This window comes from Octopus sinensis, linkage group LG15 (genome assembly GCF_006345805.1).
Source record: "Octopus sinensis linkage group LG15, ASM634580v1, whole genome shotgun sequence".
Taxonomy (NCBI): domain Eukaryota; kingdom Metazoa; phylum Mollusca; class Cephalopoda; order Octopoda; family Octopodidae; genus Octopus; species Octopus sinensis.
Window position 1 is genome coordinate 9,366,874 of NC_043011.1, and position 17,028 is coordinate 9,383,901.

Here is a 17,028-nt window from a genome sequence, read left to right on the forward strand (position 1 = left end):
ACATATATATATATACACACACACACACAATGGCCTTGTTTCAGTTTCCATCTACCAAATCCACTCTCAAGGCTTTGGTCAGCCTGAAGCTATAGTAGAAGATACTTGACCAAGGTGTCACGCAGTGGGACTGAACCCAGAACCATGTGGTTGGGAAGCAAGCATCTTACCACACAGCCACTCTTGCACCTATATATATGTATATATCTACATCACTGCATATGCATGCACTATGCTTTTACACAGAATTACACTTTGCAATAAATGTAGATAAACTTGCATTGTGCCAAAGGGAATTGTAATGGTTCTGTGGCAACGTCACCGAAATACAGGCAGGACACAGGAATAATTGTCATTGTACAACAACAACAACAACAACAAAATAACCATCTTTTTCACCCACCATCTTGTTGCTACAACCTACTATCTTCAAAGCACCAATTTTCACTTAGTAGTAGTATCAAGGGATGTGAAAATTTTGATATCATACACCCCAGTACTTTATTTTATCAAGGGGGATAAAAGTACACTGGTACTTTATTTTATGAAGAGAGATGAGAGGCCAAGTTGACCTTGGTGGAAGGCAAGCTGGAGTAATGAAGATGATGATGATGATTACTGGAAAATTTACAGTGGAATGGAGGTTGAATAATAGTTTATAAAATCAGGTCAGAATTTTAAACAAACCATGTAGAAGGGAAACCAAAACCTACAGTGAACTCAAAGGTTTGCCGAAGAGTCTTAATAAGACTGAAAAATGAAATATGCTAATTAACTTAATGGTGCTCTAGTGTTTGTGCTACACCACAGTCTTCTAATTTATAACTATTAGTATCACCTTCATTATAACTGCCACATGGTTAATGAATGTCTTTATGTTTGTACCAATTTCACAGTAATAATTTTAAAGGTAATCTCCAAGGTCTTCATATTTTCTGCTTATTGAACACCTTTGCAAGTAACAGGCGTTACCCATCTTGACCAATCAAATTTGAATTAATGTCATTAGTAATTTGATGGTGACTGGAGCAGTGTTTAGTGACAGTCTACATTTGTCTCTGTAAATGTGTGTGTGTGTGTGTGTGGAGTTCAACTGAGTTGAAAAAGAATTCAAAATATTCTAATTTTTTTCAACTGACTTTTATGTTACTCCAGCTAAGGTTTTTTTAAACTGTCACAGTGGGAATAAGCCATGCTCAGCAAAACCGAAGTTATGCTGAGAAAATTGTAAATATTTGACACATGCATTGAGTGTGTTTTGTGTTTATGTTTTATGTATATGTATACACACACACACACACACACCAACGTGTAGGTATAGTTGTACTTTGGGATGGTTATGCTGGCAATTAAAACAAATGCATTGATCATATTTCATAAAAGTTTTATTATAAAGTAATCAGTTAATTGATAAATTCATTAATTAGATAGATCTAATTGATATTAAAACTAAAGTGAAATGCAATCAGTGTGTGTGTTTTCATTAGCAATATGAGCCTTCCAAAGGACAACAGTGTTTGTCTCTTCGTTTCTTATAAAGAATCTTACAAAACAAATACAGCAACAATTTCTTTTCTTTTTTTTTTTTTTGCTTTGTATTTGCTGATATTTTTCTTCAAGGAACTTTCAGAATGTGAAATCAATAATTCTAATAGCTGTAAGTCAACACTTTATTTGATATATCTAACCTTCAAGGCAATCAATCAAAGATGTAGTAGTTATATTTATAATTCACAGAATAGAGATGTTGCAATTATGAGAAGATCCATTCCTACTGTCTTGAAATGGAAGGATGTGTGAGTGTGCAGATGAGAGAAGAAACAAAAGATCCTGATGTAGAGAAGTCAATAACCAGGAGACTGTCATTGATATTGTTTTCACTGGCTCAGTCTGCCTACCTGTAGACAGTAAACACATGAATAGCTCATCAATATTAGCAGCAACACTCATTTAATGTGTAATTAACCATTGTTTTTCAGTTCCCACACCTAGTTGGGTAATGAACCTGTATTCTTGTTTAGTGACTATCTTACTCTACTTTAGCAAGTTCAGGTATGTCTGTGCTTTGTTGAAGAGGTCTAACAAGATCGAAACATGAGTGGAGTTATCTCTCTTATTACCAAAGCCATTACTGAATATCTTGATAGACTGTCATCTGATGACAGAGGTCTGTTTGAGATGTGTTTAACATCAGATAGACTAATTTATACGAACTATGATCAGTACCACCAGACAACACTTCTCTACTTTTAATGATACAAAAAGCGTGGTGCATGCTGAAATAGCTTTTTCCAGTTTCAGTGTTTTTATTTGAAGAAGTAGCAAGATGCGTCTCTCCTTCGTACATAATTTTGTTGTAGGAACGAAGAGGCCTGGCTATTGATACACGACAGAGTCCTTAGTTTCAGCTGTGTTCGGTAACAGTTAGGTGTCCTCACTATTATTGTCATGTGACAGTGTTGGTGGGAGGATATGAACCGGGTATATTGCAGTCAGTGAAATAAGGGTGTGCCCTTGTGATGTGAAGTTTGATGTGAGTACCATAACTAGCTGTTGGGTCAGTGAGACCCAGTGAAAATATTTTCTTTTTGTGCAGTTTCAGGTAAATCAGCCCTGATGGAACCTGTCTGTCAGTATGTCACTAACCAATATCCAGAGAAGTTAAACACTTGTCAAATTGATAGTACTCCCACTGCTTTCAGTCGTTCACAGATGAATTGTGTGTGCTGTTGACAGTGTCGGATGAACATTCAGTCAACTCATGCATCTACATCCCACACAGTGCAGCCTTGACAGCTTTACAAAACAATGCAGTAGGCCCCTATAATATTGACTACAAGCTACAGCATACCTAGATTAGCTTTGAGCCCCTGCATGTGTGGTGCCCCTGCCCAGCATGACCATACCTTAAGATAGCAATGTTCCTTTGACATCCATGAAGCAAGATGACAATTTCGCTCGTTAACATAAATTCACACCTGAAGCCTTTCGTCCATTGCACAGGTCATCTTTACACAGTAAAGAATTGGATGACAGCATGAGTAACTTTCAAGATCGTTTTGGGCGATTTTTCACCTTAAATTACATTCCTCAATCTTCTGTGTATTAATACTCTACATATCCTCGTTCAAAGTCCATCCTGAAATCTACCATACCATTTATTTGTGGTGCAATAATTCCAGTACTGCTAAAGAATGTGACAAATTCTTCAGTGGATAACAGACATGAGATAATTTCCCCAGAGAATCCAGTGCTTCTTTTTAAGAACCTGATAAAATGAGGAATGCAGAATGAAGTATTCCTGCCCAGGAGTATAATAAAATACCTGCACTGAATTTGAATTCTCGCCTGTCTCCCTCTGTCGACGTAATCAAATCTCCCACCAAAATCCAGTTTTCTGCTAGGTTTCTCTCTGTTCCAAATGTTACATGTCTTCCCTTTTCTACCAATTTAATGAAGACAAAGACACACAGACAGACTGAACACTAAACAGGCCTTCCACATAGGAAACTATCTTTATTAGTATATAACTAAAAGGTGGTAGGTAGAGCACGAGGTACCAGTAATTAGCAAAGGAAATGAGATTTAGAAAGCAGGGTCGGCTAATGTCTGCATGGCTGACGTGAGCCAGATGCTACATGCCTTCCCATCACTTCTTTCCAGTGAAATGGATAACATCCCATCCATGTGCTCCCTATTTCCACCATTGTCATTTTGGTATTGAGTCAAATGAATTCGTCATGACCTAAGAAACTTGTGCTTTAATTATTGTCGCTAGGTATTAAAGTTGAAATAATTAAGGTAAACAGAAATAGTTAAGGTAAACATGGAGGAATAATTTGCATTTTTTTTTTTTTAGATTTTTGTGTATATTCTTTTAAGATTTTAAAATATTGCTTTGAAAGTCATGAAAGAGAGAGAGAAAACAATCATTCCAGTTTGAGGCTAAAACTCTGTGATGGTGACTTGTCTCTTCGCTACATAACCAGGTTAAATGTCATTGGCAAACAGCATCAATTCACTTACATGTAGTGGGGCCTCACTGACAGAAGATGGTGGGGCAATAAAGACAATGAAGGGAGCAAACTCAGCCGAACGTAAAGCTTTCAGATCCTGGAAAAAAGGAAAGCGGGACAATGCCATGCGTTTTAATACTAAAGTAAAGAGGTGGGCAGGGGAAGGTAGAAGCCATCAAGCAGGAACTCCCAGCCGTGGCACAGCATCCTAAACAGGTTTTGTTCATCAGTGATTGTTGTTTGCCTTCTTACCTACAAGAAAATATATTTGTATTTCCTTACCTGAGGAAAATAGGCTGGATATAATATCACACACACACACACAGACACTGGCATTACCTCCACCCATCGCATTCCCTCCAGAAGGAACTAATACCAGACCGGAATATTCATGCAAATCTTCAAACAACACATCAAAGAAATTAACAGTTTAACATCAAAATAGCGTAAATTCTTTTTAAAAGAATGAAAAAGTTTGGTTTCGTCTTTTGAAGCCAAAACTGTCCTGTAATTTATGTATGCACACATAAGTGCGTGGGTGGATGCATGTGTGTGTGTGTTTATAACACACACACACACACACACACACCCATTTTGGATGTATTTCATTATAACATTAATTTAAAAAAATTTCTTTTAACAAAATGGAAACATTAGAGAACTGAATGACAACATATTTTGAATGCAGAAGATTCTACAGACATCTGAATAAGCTGGTGGCAAGCAGCAGAAAAAAAGCAAATAAGGAACAAAAGGGGTTACAAAAGAAAAAGAAACTAAGGTTTTACACACACACACATGTAAACACAGAAGGGTTTGAAGTCAGCTGAAGACAGAAAAGCAATGGGTTGGAGAAGGTTAATATGAGGCATGACACGATGACACCGGATCAAATTTTACCTCAGTCACAGCTGGTATCGTAGGGGCTGCTATGAATACCACAAAGGGAGAGAATTCTGCTGTTCGCAACACCTTTACTGCCTGAAAAAAATGACAAGCACAAAAATATGTGTAAATGTTAGTCCATGGGGGAGAAATCTGTGGCAGTGAAGAAGACAGACCATTGATAAGCCATTTATTTGAGAGAGATGTTAACTGGAGATTAGTTATTCATTGAAAATTACAACAGTAATTAGATGGTTTCAGGGAATGTATTCAAGATATTGTATCATATATGATAATTTAGGAAACAAACTTCAAGTTTGAATTCTGAAATCACTATTTGTGCTAATTTTTGTTATTATACCCTGCTATTAATTCTGCTTCAGTACCTGCATAACACAGGGTGCACATGATCCAACCACAGGTAAACATGACTCAGTTTTGTCCTATAAGAGATACCCAGGGATCAGTATGAAGTTCACTTTGGGGGGGGGGGTCTACATTCACGGCTATTTCTCTTTAGTAGGGAGATAGAGTCATTCTAAGATATTGGGACCTTTCTTTGTCTTTTAGTGACAAACAATACTCATGATCTTCAATTTTCTTCAGGGTCTACATGATTTTTAAGAGGAAGTAATCTTCAAACTGGAGTCCCTTCTCAAAAGGTTGCGACATGAACTCTGTTAAAGGCATCTAAGGACCAGGTGGTGGAGTTAAAGTGGGTGACAAATTAAATCAACCACCATAGTACATCCTGAAAATACCACAAGGTATCTTGTTTGATAGCCTAACAGTTCCTCCTCACTCAACTGGTTTTATGTTTTGAAATCCCGCAAAAGATGAAAGGCAGAGTTGACGTCTGTCAGCAGTTTGAATTTAGGACACATCCAGGACAAGTAGACCAAACTATGAGGTTGGTATTTGGGATATATCTGAAGAGGATTAATGTACCCCAAAACATTGCTAATTACAGTTTAGTAAAGAAATCTGCTACATTGTGTCAGTCATGTAGTTATCTAACCTCTTTTACTTGTTTGAGTCATTGGACTGCAGCCTTGCTGGAGCACCACCTTCAAGCATTTTAGTCAAATGAATTGACCCCAATACTTAACTTTTTAAATCCTGATACTCATTCTATCAGTCTCTTTTGTTGAATCACTAAGTTACAGGGACAAACACACCAACATTAGTTGTCCAGCAGTGACAGACAGACACACACACACACACACACACACACATAGATATATGTGACAGGGTTCCTTCAGTTTCTGTCTACCAAGTCCACACAGAAGGCTTTGGTTGGCCTGAGACTATTGTAGAAGACACTTGCCCAAAGTACCATGAAGTGGGACTGAACCTGGAACCGTGTGGTTGAGAAGCCAGTTTCTTACCACAGCCACAATATATTTATCAAACACACGTTAATAAACACCATTTAAGATATATTAATTTGCTTTATAATTAACAGTTTATATTTAGCACAGACAATCAAAGAGACAATTAGCATTTAAGTTGTGACCCTTTATGTTCTAATATATAGGGATTACAAAAAAAAAAAAAGCCCTGCCCCTATGAAGTTATCACTTGAAAGTGTAAAAGACTTGCTAACTTCTATGCAGTCTTAATACTCCCCAAATGTTTTAAGAGTTGTCATGTCAGGAATGTCAGAGCCAGAAAATGAATTCAACCCAAACAATCACTCCCATCCAGTGACATTGATTTTAGTATTAGAGGCCAAGCTTTTCCCTAAATTACACAAGAAATCAAACCCTTTGTTTCATTATTTTATCCCTTTCCTTATGAATACATTAATATATTTAATTAGAAAAGGATAAAGGTTCAAATATTGTTTAATTATCAAGGTCTTTTATAATTATCTAAGCATTTGTTGTCTACAAAAATATTGATCTTTTTAAACTGGTGAGACATTTGTCTTGTTCTGTTTTGTCTTATAATTTTAAGCCAAGAAATAATTGTTGAATTTCCTTCTAATACGATGCAATTTTCAATGACAATATCCTGAAATAAAATGTCAAATTTTAAAGAACTAATACATGATAAAGACAATGGTAGATACATACATTTGAAAAAAAAATTACATATAATATATATATATATATATATATATATATATGAGAGAGAATTAATCAATTTTTGGTTAGTCTAACACTGAATGATGAATCATTTCTTTTCGAAATGAAAGAAATGTAATAATACAAATACTTCAATGAAAAGAAACCGGTATGGGTGCAGTGGATTAATGTATTTAGGTTTAAAGTGTAAATCATGTATATGTTTATATGTGTGTACATGTATGTTTGTGTGTGTTTGTGCATTTCAATATGATACTGGAAAATTTCCCATGAGTATATTCTGCCACAAAGAACTTTAGTATAGGCTCCAATACATTATGTGGTGTGCTGAGAGAATTAGTTAAGCAGTTAAATTTATAATTCTAATGAAAAGGAAAATTATTAGCATTAATTTTAAATATATATATATATATAATTATTGGAGATTAGTACCAACATTCCTATGTGGCAGATGTGATAATTGTTAAGAGATTCCATCTTAAATGAAACCATTGGTAGCTTTGTTAACCCACACATAAACAATATTTATTCTCCAACTTGATGTTTAGCACTCATTCTCACTCACCAGGTTGGACTGCTGAACTCTACACAGTTTTTCTCTCTCTATTTTTTTTCATTCTCTCTCCAATTTTTTTCTTTTATTCCTTTCTATCGAAGAGCATAGGCTCGAAACATAAAGGACTTTTCCATTTTTCCTGAGCGTTAAACTAATACACCTGCTTGTTGTTCCTACACCTGTCTTCATCTTTTGTTTTTTTGTAAATTTGGCGGTGACAGCCAAGGATATGCGTAGGGTTGAAAGAAATGAATCCAGTATGCTTTGCTGGATGTGCAATGTCAGTGTGCATGTTGGACAGAGTGTAAGCATCTTGAGAGAAAAGTTAGGCATAAAAGGCATCAGATGTGGTGTGCAAGAGAGACAAATGTGCTGGTATGGTCATGTGATGCATATGGACGAGGACAGCTGTGTGAAGAAGTGCTGATCTCTAACTGTGGAGGGAACCTGTGGAAGAGGTAGATCCAGGAAGACATGGGATGAGGTGATGAAACATTTTCAAACTTTGGGCCTTACAGAGGCAATGACTAGTGATTGAGGCTTTCAGCGATATGCTATGCTTGAGCATTTGTGGCTGATGCTGGTGTCACATAACTGGCACCTGTGCAGGTGGCACGTAAAAAGCACCTTTCGAATATTGGGCCTCACAGAGGCAATGACTAAAACCTTTGACATTATGTTGTGCTTGAGAAGAAGCCAAGTAAAATCGCAGTCACAGCAGATATCGGTATCACACAAATGGCACCCGTGCTGGTGGCATATAAAAGCACTTTTCGAGCATTGAGTCTCACAGAGTCAAGGACAGAGTCCGTTTGGCATTATGCTGGGCTTCGAGCATTGGTCTTCAAGCAGGCGATGACTAAGTCCGTTTGGCATTATGCCGTGCTTGAGAAGACGACGCATCAAACTGCAGTCACAGCAGATACCGGTGTCACACAAATGGCACCCGTGCCAGTAGCATGTAAAAGCATTCATTACACTCTTGGAGTGGTTGGTGTTAGGAAGGGCATCCAGCCATAGAATACCATGCCAAAACAGACAGGAGTCTGGTGCAGCCTTCCAGCTTGCCAGCCCTGGACAAACTGTCCAACCCATGCCAGCATGGACAATGGACTTTAAATGATGATGATGATATATGTCTGTATATATTTATACATATATATACATATATATATATATATATATATATATATATATATATATATATATATATATAGCGTTAAGCTTAAAAGTGATGCACATTTCTGACTCAAGGTAGATAGAACAAACTGCTCCAAATCGTTATTATAGCCTCTGTGTGTATGGAATCAGGACTGGTTGGCTTGGACTGACATAGAGTTGCATAATGTATAATAATGAAGCCAGGCCAAGTAATATGTTTAACCTCTAAGATAATTATGCAATAGAAAAAAATAAAAACACAGGAATTTCGTCTCTTATTCAAAATCTTCCACATCAAAATATCTATCTATCTGTTCATCTGTCTATCCATTCTATCATTCTACATATTTTATCCATTTAATATATGTATGACCAATATCCATTGAAATGAACACAAATAGATTTGAGTCTTGACAAAGGAACATTTTGGTGTGTAGAAATTTTGTACAGACTGAGTTGTATAAGGAGAAACAGGACCAGTGAGTAAAAGAATGTAATAATTTTTAGGAATGAATTCTAACCCCAGGCTCTGTTATTGGAATTAGACACTCAGCCACTCACACAAATGCACATTAAAATATATTGACTAAAACTATATGTGTGTGTGTGTGAGTGTGTGTGGAGGCGCAGTAGCCCAGTCATTAGGGCAGCAGACTCGCAGTTGTAGGATCGCGGTTTCAATTCCCAGACTGGGTGTTGTGAGTGTTTATTGAGTGAAAACACCTAAAAGCTCCATGAGGCTTTGGCACAGGGTGGTGGCAATCCCTGCTGTACTCTTTCGCCAGAATTTTCTCTCACTCTTTCTTCTGTGGGCCTGCTCGCTTAGCCAGCAGGGTGGTGTCATTTGAAGGCTAAAACAATGTGAAGTGCATTGTGACCGGCGATGTGTAGCAACATCTGATAGCCTGGTCGGTCACGGTGATATATATATATATATATATATATATATATATATATATAGAGAGAGAGAGAGAGAGAGAATTTCACCATAATAGACAATAGAAACTGAAGATAGTTTCGATATAAAAATGAAGAATGAACTTTATTCAATCAATAAACATTGACGATAATCATTGTTGTTGGATGAGATAACAGTAATTTTATGAAGTAGATAATTTTGAAATATCAGCTGTAACCAGCCTTCTTTCAATTGACCATAATGGCATTCAACTGACAGGTCATTTATGGACTCTTGGTGGTCATTTAATAGATTTTTATATGACCAGAAAAGGTAGTATTAATAACAAGCTCATTATATACAGTGCTTTAGGTGCACGACAACTGATCAGAAAAAGTAACAGCACACAGAATATGCACAGAAAGTGAACAGTGAATGAGTTTAGAAGAAACAAGAGGGGGGGGGGGCTTCAGCTGTACGATTAGACTCTTAACTCTTAGTCCATATTTAATGTCAATGTTCCATTGAGTCTCTAGAGAAGATATTTCATTCTTTCTTCACTGCACTAATGTTTACCCCCTGAGATACTCATCACTCTCTGCCGCTGCCAACAGCAGTGGCAGCCATTCAAGAATTTGGACCTGGAGATCTTCATTTCCAGCGACTTCGAGGGCCACCTCCCAGTGGTGTCGGGTATCAACGAAGAGCCCTCGACTACAAGACGACCAAAGTATTTTTTTTTTTCAAGGTCTGGGGTCTCCCCCCCTAAGCCCTAGACCATCACCTAATCACACTTACCCGTCTTGTTGCTTAACAACAACAACAACAACAGCAGCGGCAGATGGCGTTTTTTTGTCCTGACCACTTCTCGACTGGACGGGCCCTTGGAATGATGGGCTCTCGGGGCCACAATGTGCATTTGAGGTGTTGATATTCACTGAGTCCTGCAATTCACATCAGTTCACATGGACAGCCGTGCTCTTTGTCAACAAACGAGCTGAGTGACCCCACCACTGTCCAGGGTTTCGGTATTTGCTGCTGCTGCTACTACTACTACTGCTACTACTACTACTACTGCTACTGCTGCTGCTGACTCATCTAAATTCTACAGATTTGAGAACCAATGATGGGATACGCTTCATAGAAACTTTGTTTGGTTCACTCAGTACAACATCTGTCTGGTTAAACTAGAGATTACTATAATTTTGCCAGTGCAATCACACACACACACACCACACACACACACACACACACACACACACACACACACACACACACACCGGGCCTAACAATGGAATCTTCTTTATTGTTGGCAATTAAACGACCCTCACCAATGAGGGAAATTGAATAAATGACAGGTGTATGTGTGAGCTGTTTCTTACACAATCACACACAATGAATTATTGATTCAATGATCTTCAAATCAATCTTAATCAGACAAAATTAAACCACTTAATTAAACAATTGTTACTCATTCTGGGGCACAAAACAACGACTCTTTGATAAATGGCTGCAAGAAAAAGAAAATATGTAAAAACAAATAAAAATTGGAAAATGGCTTCTAAAGATGCCTGCAAACTATTTTTTCTTCAGTTAAAAACTAAATATAAACAAAAGTCATAACAGCTCCAAGAAAAGATTTACATAAATGATGTAAGGAATACTGGTAGTCTTGTGTTACTATTAAAACGTTCTGATCACTTCTAATTATGGTGCAGGGGCTAGAAATTAAACATAGACGTATAAGTCACATGTCTAAGCAGTTTGGAGACTTATGTGTGCACTTGTGTGAGTGTATAGTCTACAACGAAGAAAATGAATCAAGGAAACAGCTTCTAAATGGTCACTGAATTAACTTTCTCAACAAATTCAGTATTTTTAGTTTCAATTCTAAGTCATGGGACAACTGGTTCTTACTAGAGATGTTAATTTCCATACAGCCTTTTTCTACCCCCCCCCCATCTCCCTCTACCAAATTCCACTCAAAGAGCATTAGTGCCTTTGACGTTATAAAAAGACATTTGTCCAAAGTTCCATGCAATGGGACTGAACACCAAACCTTATGATTGTAAAGTAAGCTTTTGAACCACTGGCCACATAAATGTGGGTGTTTATGACAAAGCCACAACAGCTGAAATGTTAGCATCAAATAGACATGGCAGCATTTATGTCATTTCTTTCCGAAAGTATTTAAATGATGAATTGAGTTCCCATTGGGAATTGAAGACAAGTTGCTATGTTGTGCCATTGACTGAACTGTTTATTGTGTAAGACTTTGCTAAAAGTCTTTTGGAAATTAGTGCGTTTATGTAAATCAAAATCAAATTCGACAACTGGCATCCATGCTAGTGGGGTGCAAAGAGCACTAAAAGAGCACCATATGAGGGTGATTGTTGACAGAGCGGCTAACCGGCTTCCGTGCCAGTGGCACATAAAAGGCACCATTCAAGTGTGATCATTACCAGCGTCGCCTTACTGGCACTTGTGTCCATGCTAGTAGGGTGCCAAGAGCACCATCCAAGCGTGATCGTTGCCAGTAAAAAGCACCCACTACACTCTTAGAGTGGTTGGTGTTAGGAAAGGGCATCCAGCTGTAGAAACTCTGCCAGATCAAGATTGGAGCCTGGTGCGGCCGTCTGGTTTGCCAGCCCTCAGTCAAAATCGTCCAACCCATGCTAGCATGGAAGGCGGACGTTAAACGATGATGATGATGATGATGTTGTTGTTAATGATGAGGATGTTGATGGTGACTATTGTTAGCGATGCTGATAAAGATCGTGTTATGATGATAATGATGATGACAGTGTTAATGAAGATGTCATTACCTGAGGTTCTACGTCAAGTATTGCCATAAGACTTTCAGCATGTATATGTCGTATTGTTTCTAATTTCGTTCCGTACATAGCATCTTCATGTGTTCCATATTCTAAATATTCGTTAGCTTCTATATCAGCCATCATTTTCTTTCGTGTCACAAAATAGTAATTTTTCCCATTTTCTTCATCTTTTCGAGGCGGTCGTGTTGTGTCTGAAGAGAAAGACAAAGAGAAAATGATTTCTATACCAAAAGAGATTTAATTAACAAAGTCTACAACTGAGAAATAATTATTGCATTTGTTTAGCTTAACAAGCAGTTCTATGATCAGAGGCATTCCAATCATGACCAACCCATTTTTCATCTCTTATGTTGTAGGGTTGATTTAAGGGTATTTGGCTGTTATTTTTAGCACATACAGGTTCTCTTGTTAGCTTTAGTAGAGGTCCTAAAGTGACTGACCATTAAAACATGAATTACTGCAGGTATATATATATATAAAATAAAAATTGAAAATTTGAGTTTTTGAGGATATTTTTATTCCATAGTTGACAGTTGTTTCAGCAATTTCATAGTGATTAATTGTCATGGGGATACTAATAATGATAATAATAATAATAATAGTCAAGATGATGAGCACGATTTGATTGTAAGATATTTTATTAGTTGAACGATATTTCAATAGTATGTCTGTCTTTGTCAAGTTCAAAATAAGAAGTGATAAAAATTCAAAATTACAGAAATTTAAACGTTTAAATTTCTGTAATTTTGAATTTTTATCACTTATTTTGAACTTGAAAAAGACAGACATACTATTGAAATATCGTTCAACTAATAAAATATCTTACAATCGAATCGTGCTCTTCGTCTTGACTGTTTACCTTTGTGAAGAATTACGTCAATCCTGTTTAAAATATAATAATAATAATAACAATAATAATAATAGAACACCCCTCCTGTGTGACGAGTGGTACGTGCTAATTGTTACAAATACAGTGATGTAGGAAGTTGGGTCAGCAAAGTCAGTCATAGATAGTTGTGTCTTATCTAACTAACTATACTGCTATACCAGAGTGGACGTTATAACAGTCTGACGTTGGATTACAACACTAAAATATAATAATCATTATTGTGTGTCACCTGGTTGTTTTTATGACTAGGTACGTCACATCTCTGTATGTTGGCTAAAAACATTGGTAATGAAAAGGGCATCTGACCATGAAGCGCTGCTTGAGAAAAACTATCCGACTCATGCCATTGTGGACGAGTAGACACAAAGCAGTGATGACATTGACGATACTTATCTCGATTATCAAGAAATTATTGTTTTCTTTTTCTTAGTTTAACATATCAAGGCTAAGCCCATACTGGGGCAGTGATGTTCTAAGTCAGTGCTCCAGTATGGTCTTAGCCTTGTTATCTTAAAAGCTGGGATTAACCAGATAAGGTTATGTACTCCACTGCATAAGCTTTTATTCTCTGAACATTTCCAGACAATCTGCCTGCTCTTCTTCATAGTTTGGTGTATAAAATTGAGTTAGCAAAATAAAGAATGATGTGAGCTTGCTACCTCTGGGTTTGTAGTCTAGTGGCATACCCTCTTGATTGATTTTGTGTGAATGAAGAGTTAAGTTCACATCATTAAATGAATTGCTTAATTAAGGTCAATATATTAAAATTCAATAATTGAATTCTAGCACCAATACTCTACAAGAGTCGGTTCGGTAAATGGTTGAGTGAATTCTAAAAAAAAGGTAAATGATCTGCAAGACTGAGAATAACTGATCTGAGGCGGCCAGAAGAGTTCTTTTATAAACCGCTGATCAAAAGGTGTACAAGAATTGCTTTAATAGAGATGCTAGTATCAAAAAGTCAAAGAATTCTTTAAATCAATGTCTGTTGAAGATGTAAACTAGTATCTCAAATAATTGCATGTATCAAAGGATCCATATTAGTTCTCTCTGTTGCCAGCATCAAGGGATCAAAAGAGCAGCCAATAGTCGCTACTTATCAATAGATCCCCTGACAATTCCTCTACTAGTTTCCATTGGAAAGAAATAATTTCAATGCCAAGCTGCATCTCTTTGATACCAGGCCGTTTCCTTATTGATTAAACTTTGAAAGCTAATTATGCATTCTCTCTCCTTCCTCTTCTCTCTTCTTACAGTAAATTAAACAACATTTCATATAAGAGGCTTCATTCACATTCCTGTTTTATGCATCAGTGAACAACACTCCTTTCCACCCCACCCCCCTCCTTTGCTCTTCCTACTCTCTTTATTTTCTGATAACTCTCCTCCTTTCTCTCTCTTTCTTACTAACTCCTTTGCTAAGGCATTATCCTTACTGTAACATTATTAAAAACATTACTGTTTGTTTACCAAGATATTTGTCGAATACGAATCTCATTTCTCTCTTCATTCTCTCCATGGATTTTCCTCTGGAGTTGGAGATTTTTCATTGCTTTCCGCTTTTTACTATCCACTCTATTTCCAGCTTCATTCCAACATGATCAACACAAGATATTGAAAATCAACAATATTCACTTCAATGTTCTTTTCAAAAAGCTAAGTCATGTTTTAAGAAATGGAATTAGCATCAAAATGTTTGGATCTTGTTTGCTAGATCTGTAAATTTATGTTTTTGCTCATAGTCAAGTTTTAGCACCAACTGTTTGAAATAGATTCCTCTATTACACACTGTAAGAGCCTATAGAAACCACATATATGATACAAACCATAGTATAAGATAGTACCTTAGACACCTTATTATATAACACCTTGTTATACCTCAAAGATATATCTGTTACACTTCATTATATAAGTAAATATTTGCTACAGATTGCAACAATTTTCAGTACCATATTTGATACAGACTGGCACTTTAGACTGTAGTACTATGGTACTATTATTGATACAGAGTATACCACCTAATAATATCTCAGATAATTACTTCCTGGACAGAGTCCTCTAGTAGCGTAATGTAGTTGACTCAGACTGGAGTGTCTCATAGTACCTTGGTATAACTACACACTAAACATAGATGCCAAACAGTGTCAGAAATTATAAAAAGGAAAGAAAGTTTAGTTCAGAGAGTTCTAGAATACTTAGTTGAAATTGATTTACGGAATATTTGGTAAATCAAGATGTGGTACAAGTGGAACTAAAAACCCAGTCTTCAACAGTGCAACAATGCTTTACTAAATAGTTCCTTTGCAGCATTAAGATATTAAATTAATAATAATGACTACACGGTCTTTAAGTTGCGTTTGTGTGTGTGTCTGTGTGTTTCAAGGTAAATAACTCTTAGTTTGCTTGAAGACAGATACCCCCCACCTTCCAAAATAAATTCTACCCCCACCCTTCCTCACAGTTAACCAAAAAGTCATTCTTTATGTATTCGTTTGACCCACAAGAAATAACGATCGAATATCCATCGAATCACACCCTGCTATCTTAAATAAGGGAACCACATTAGATAAGTGCCTGTCCTAACAAAAGGGCTGGTTACAATTTGAATGCCTTTGATCATGGGACTGCTCAGTCTGGGTAGAGCTGCAGTTAAATAACTTTACAATTAAGTAATTAAGGCACCCAACAATAAAAACTGTTCTGCTAATGAAATATTGCAGCCCTCAAAAACTGAAAATAAAATTAGAAGTTAATCATTTTGCTGAGTTTTTACTAAAACTAAATCTATTTATCAAGTAAAATTTAAATTTTAGTTTAAAATATAACAACTTAATGAGAGTAATTTCTGTTGAAAGCTGCAGATTATAAGAGCATAAGATTAAAGATTGATTGAAGACTGCCATAACTCTGAAATGGAACAATGGAAAGATTTGAACTTACCATGCAAGTTACCAAAATGTTTGTCAAACAATCTTTCCCACTTTACTAATCGCAATAAGTTGTACCTACTTATATATTTATACTCTAGATGAACTTGGTTATCAAGTGTTTAGTTGAGCGTTTCTCAGCCCTAGGCTTCCGTGCTAAGGTCCCGAGATAAGGTTCTGAGATAAGCTAATGCTAATTTCATGATCATAATATTACTATACATGTACAACATATTGTTATAGTAATCATCTCTATATATATAAAGCTGAAGTTGTCTGTGTATGGCAGGTTTGGTAGCCTTCAACTAACACTATCTCCTCCGAGACCCTGCGGCACAAGTTGACCAAAATTGAAAGTATGATAGAAGAAGGCTTGCTCTTTCTTCCATAGAAGATAAAATTCAAATCGGACCATGTTAACACCAAAAATTATTTACATCAAAAAGGTGCTTTTTTTCTATGAAAATCCCTGTTTCTTTACGATTTTTTTACTGCTGCGTCGCCATTTTCCGGTGTATTTCAACAAGAAAAATGTTCACTTAAAGAGAATAACAAACTACATAATGCAAAATTTTTACTTTTCAAAAATTCCAATTCTAAAGGGTTGAAACAAACCCGAGCAACGCCGAGCGATACTGCTAGTATTGTATATAGACATCATCCTGTCTAACCTATTATGTTATCAAAAAGAATATAACAACCATTGGCGATATATTTAGTGATGTCTGTAATTTATGGACACCCTATATGTATGTATGTATGTGTGTGT

The 17,028-nt window shown here is 36.5% G+C and overlaps 1 protein-coding gene across 12 annotated transcripts in view; it reads right to left on the reverse strand.

The window, feature by feature from the left end:
- Positions 1 to 17,028, reverse strand: part of LOC115219822 (peripheral plasma membrane protein CASK) — a 998,477-nt gene that overhangs the window by 6,390 nt on the left and 975,059 nt on the right. For 9 of the 12 annotated variants that reach the window (XM_036509446.1, XM_036509450.1, XM_036509449.1 and 6 more), the window contains 2 exons: positions 12,432 to 12,634; positions 4,027 to 4,113 (listed from right to left, as the gene is read on the reverse strand). In XM_036509446.1, the coding sequence (XP_036365339.1) occupies positions 4,027 to 4,113; positions 12,432 to 12,634 (290 nt within the window). Of the gene's footprint in view, positions 1 to 4,026; positions 4,114 to 4,916; positions 4,998 to 12,431; positions 12,635 to 17,028 lie in introns of all 12 variants that reach the window. The other 3 variants (XM_036509454.1, XM_036509444.1, XM_036509451.1) reach the window with 1 other exon arrangement.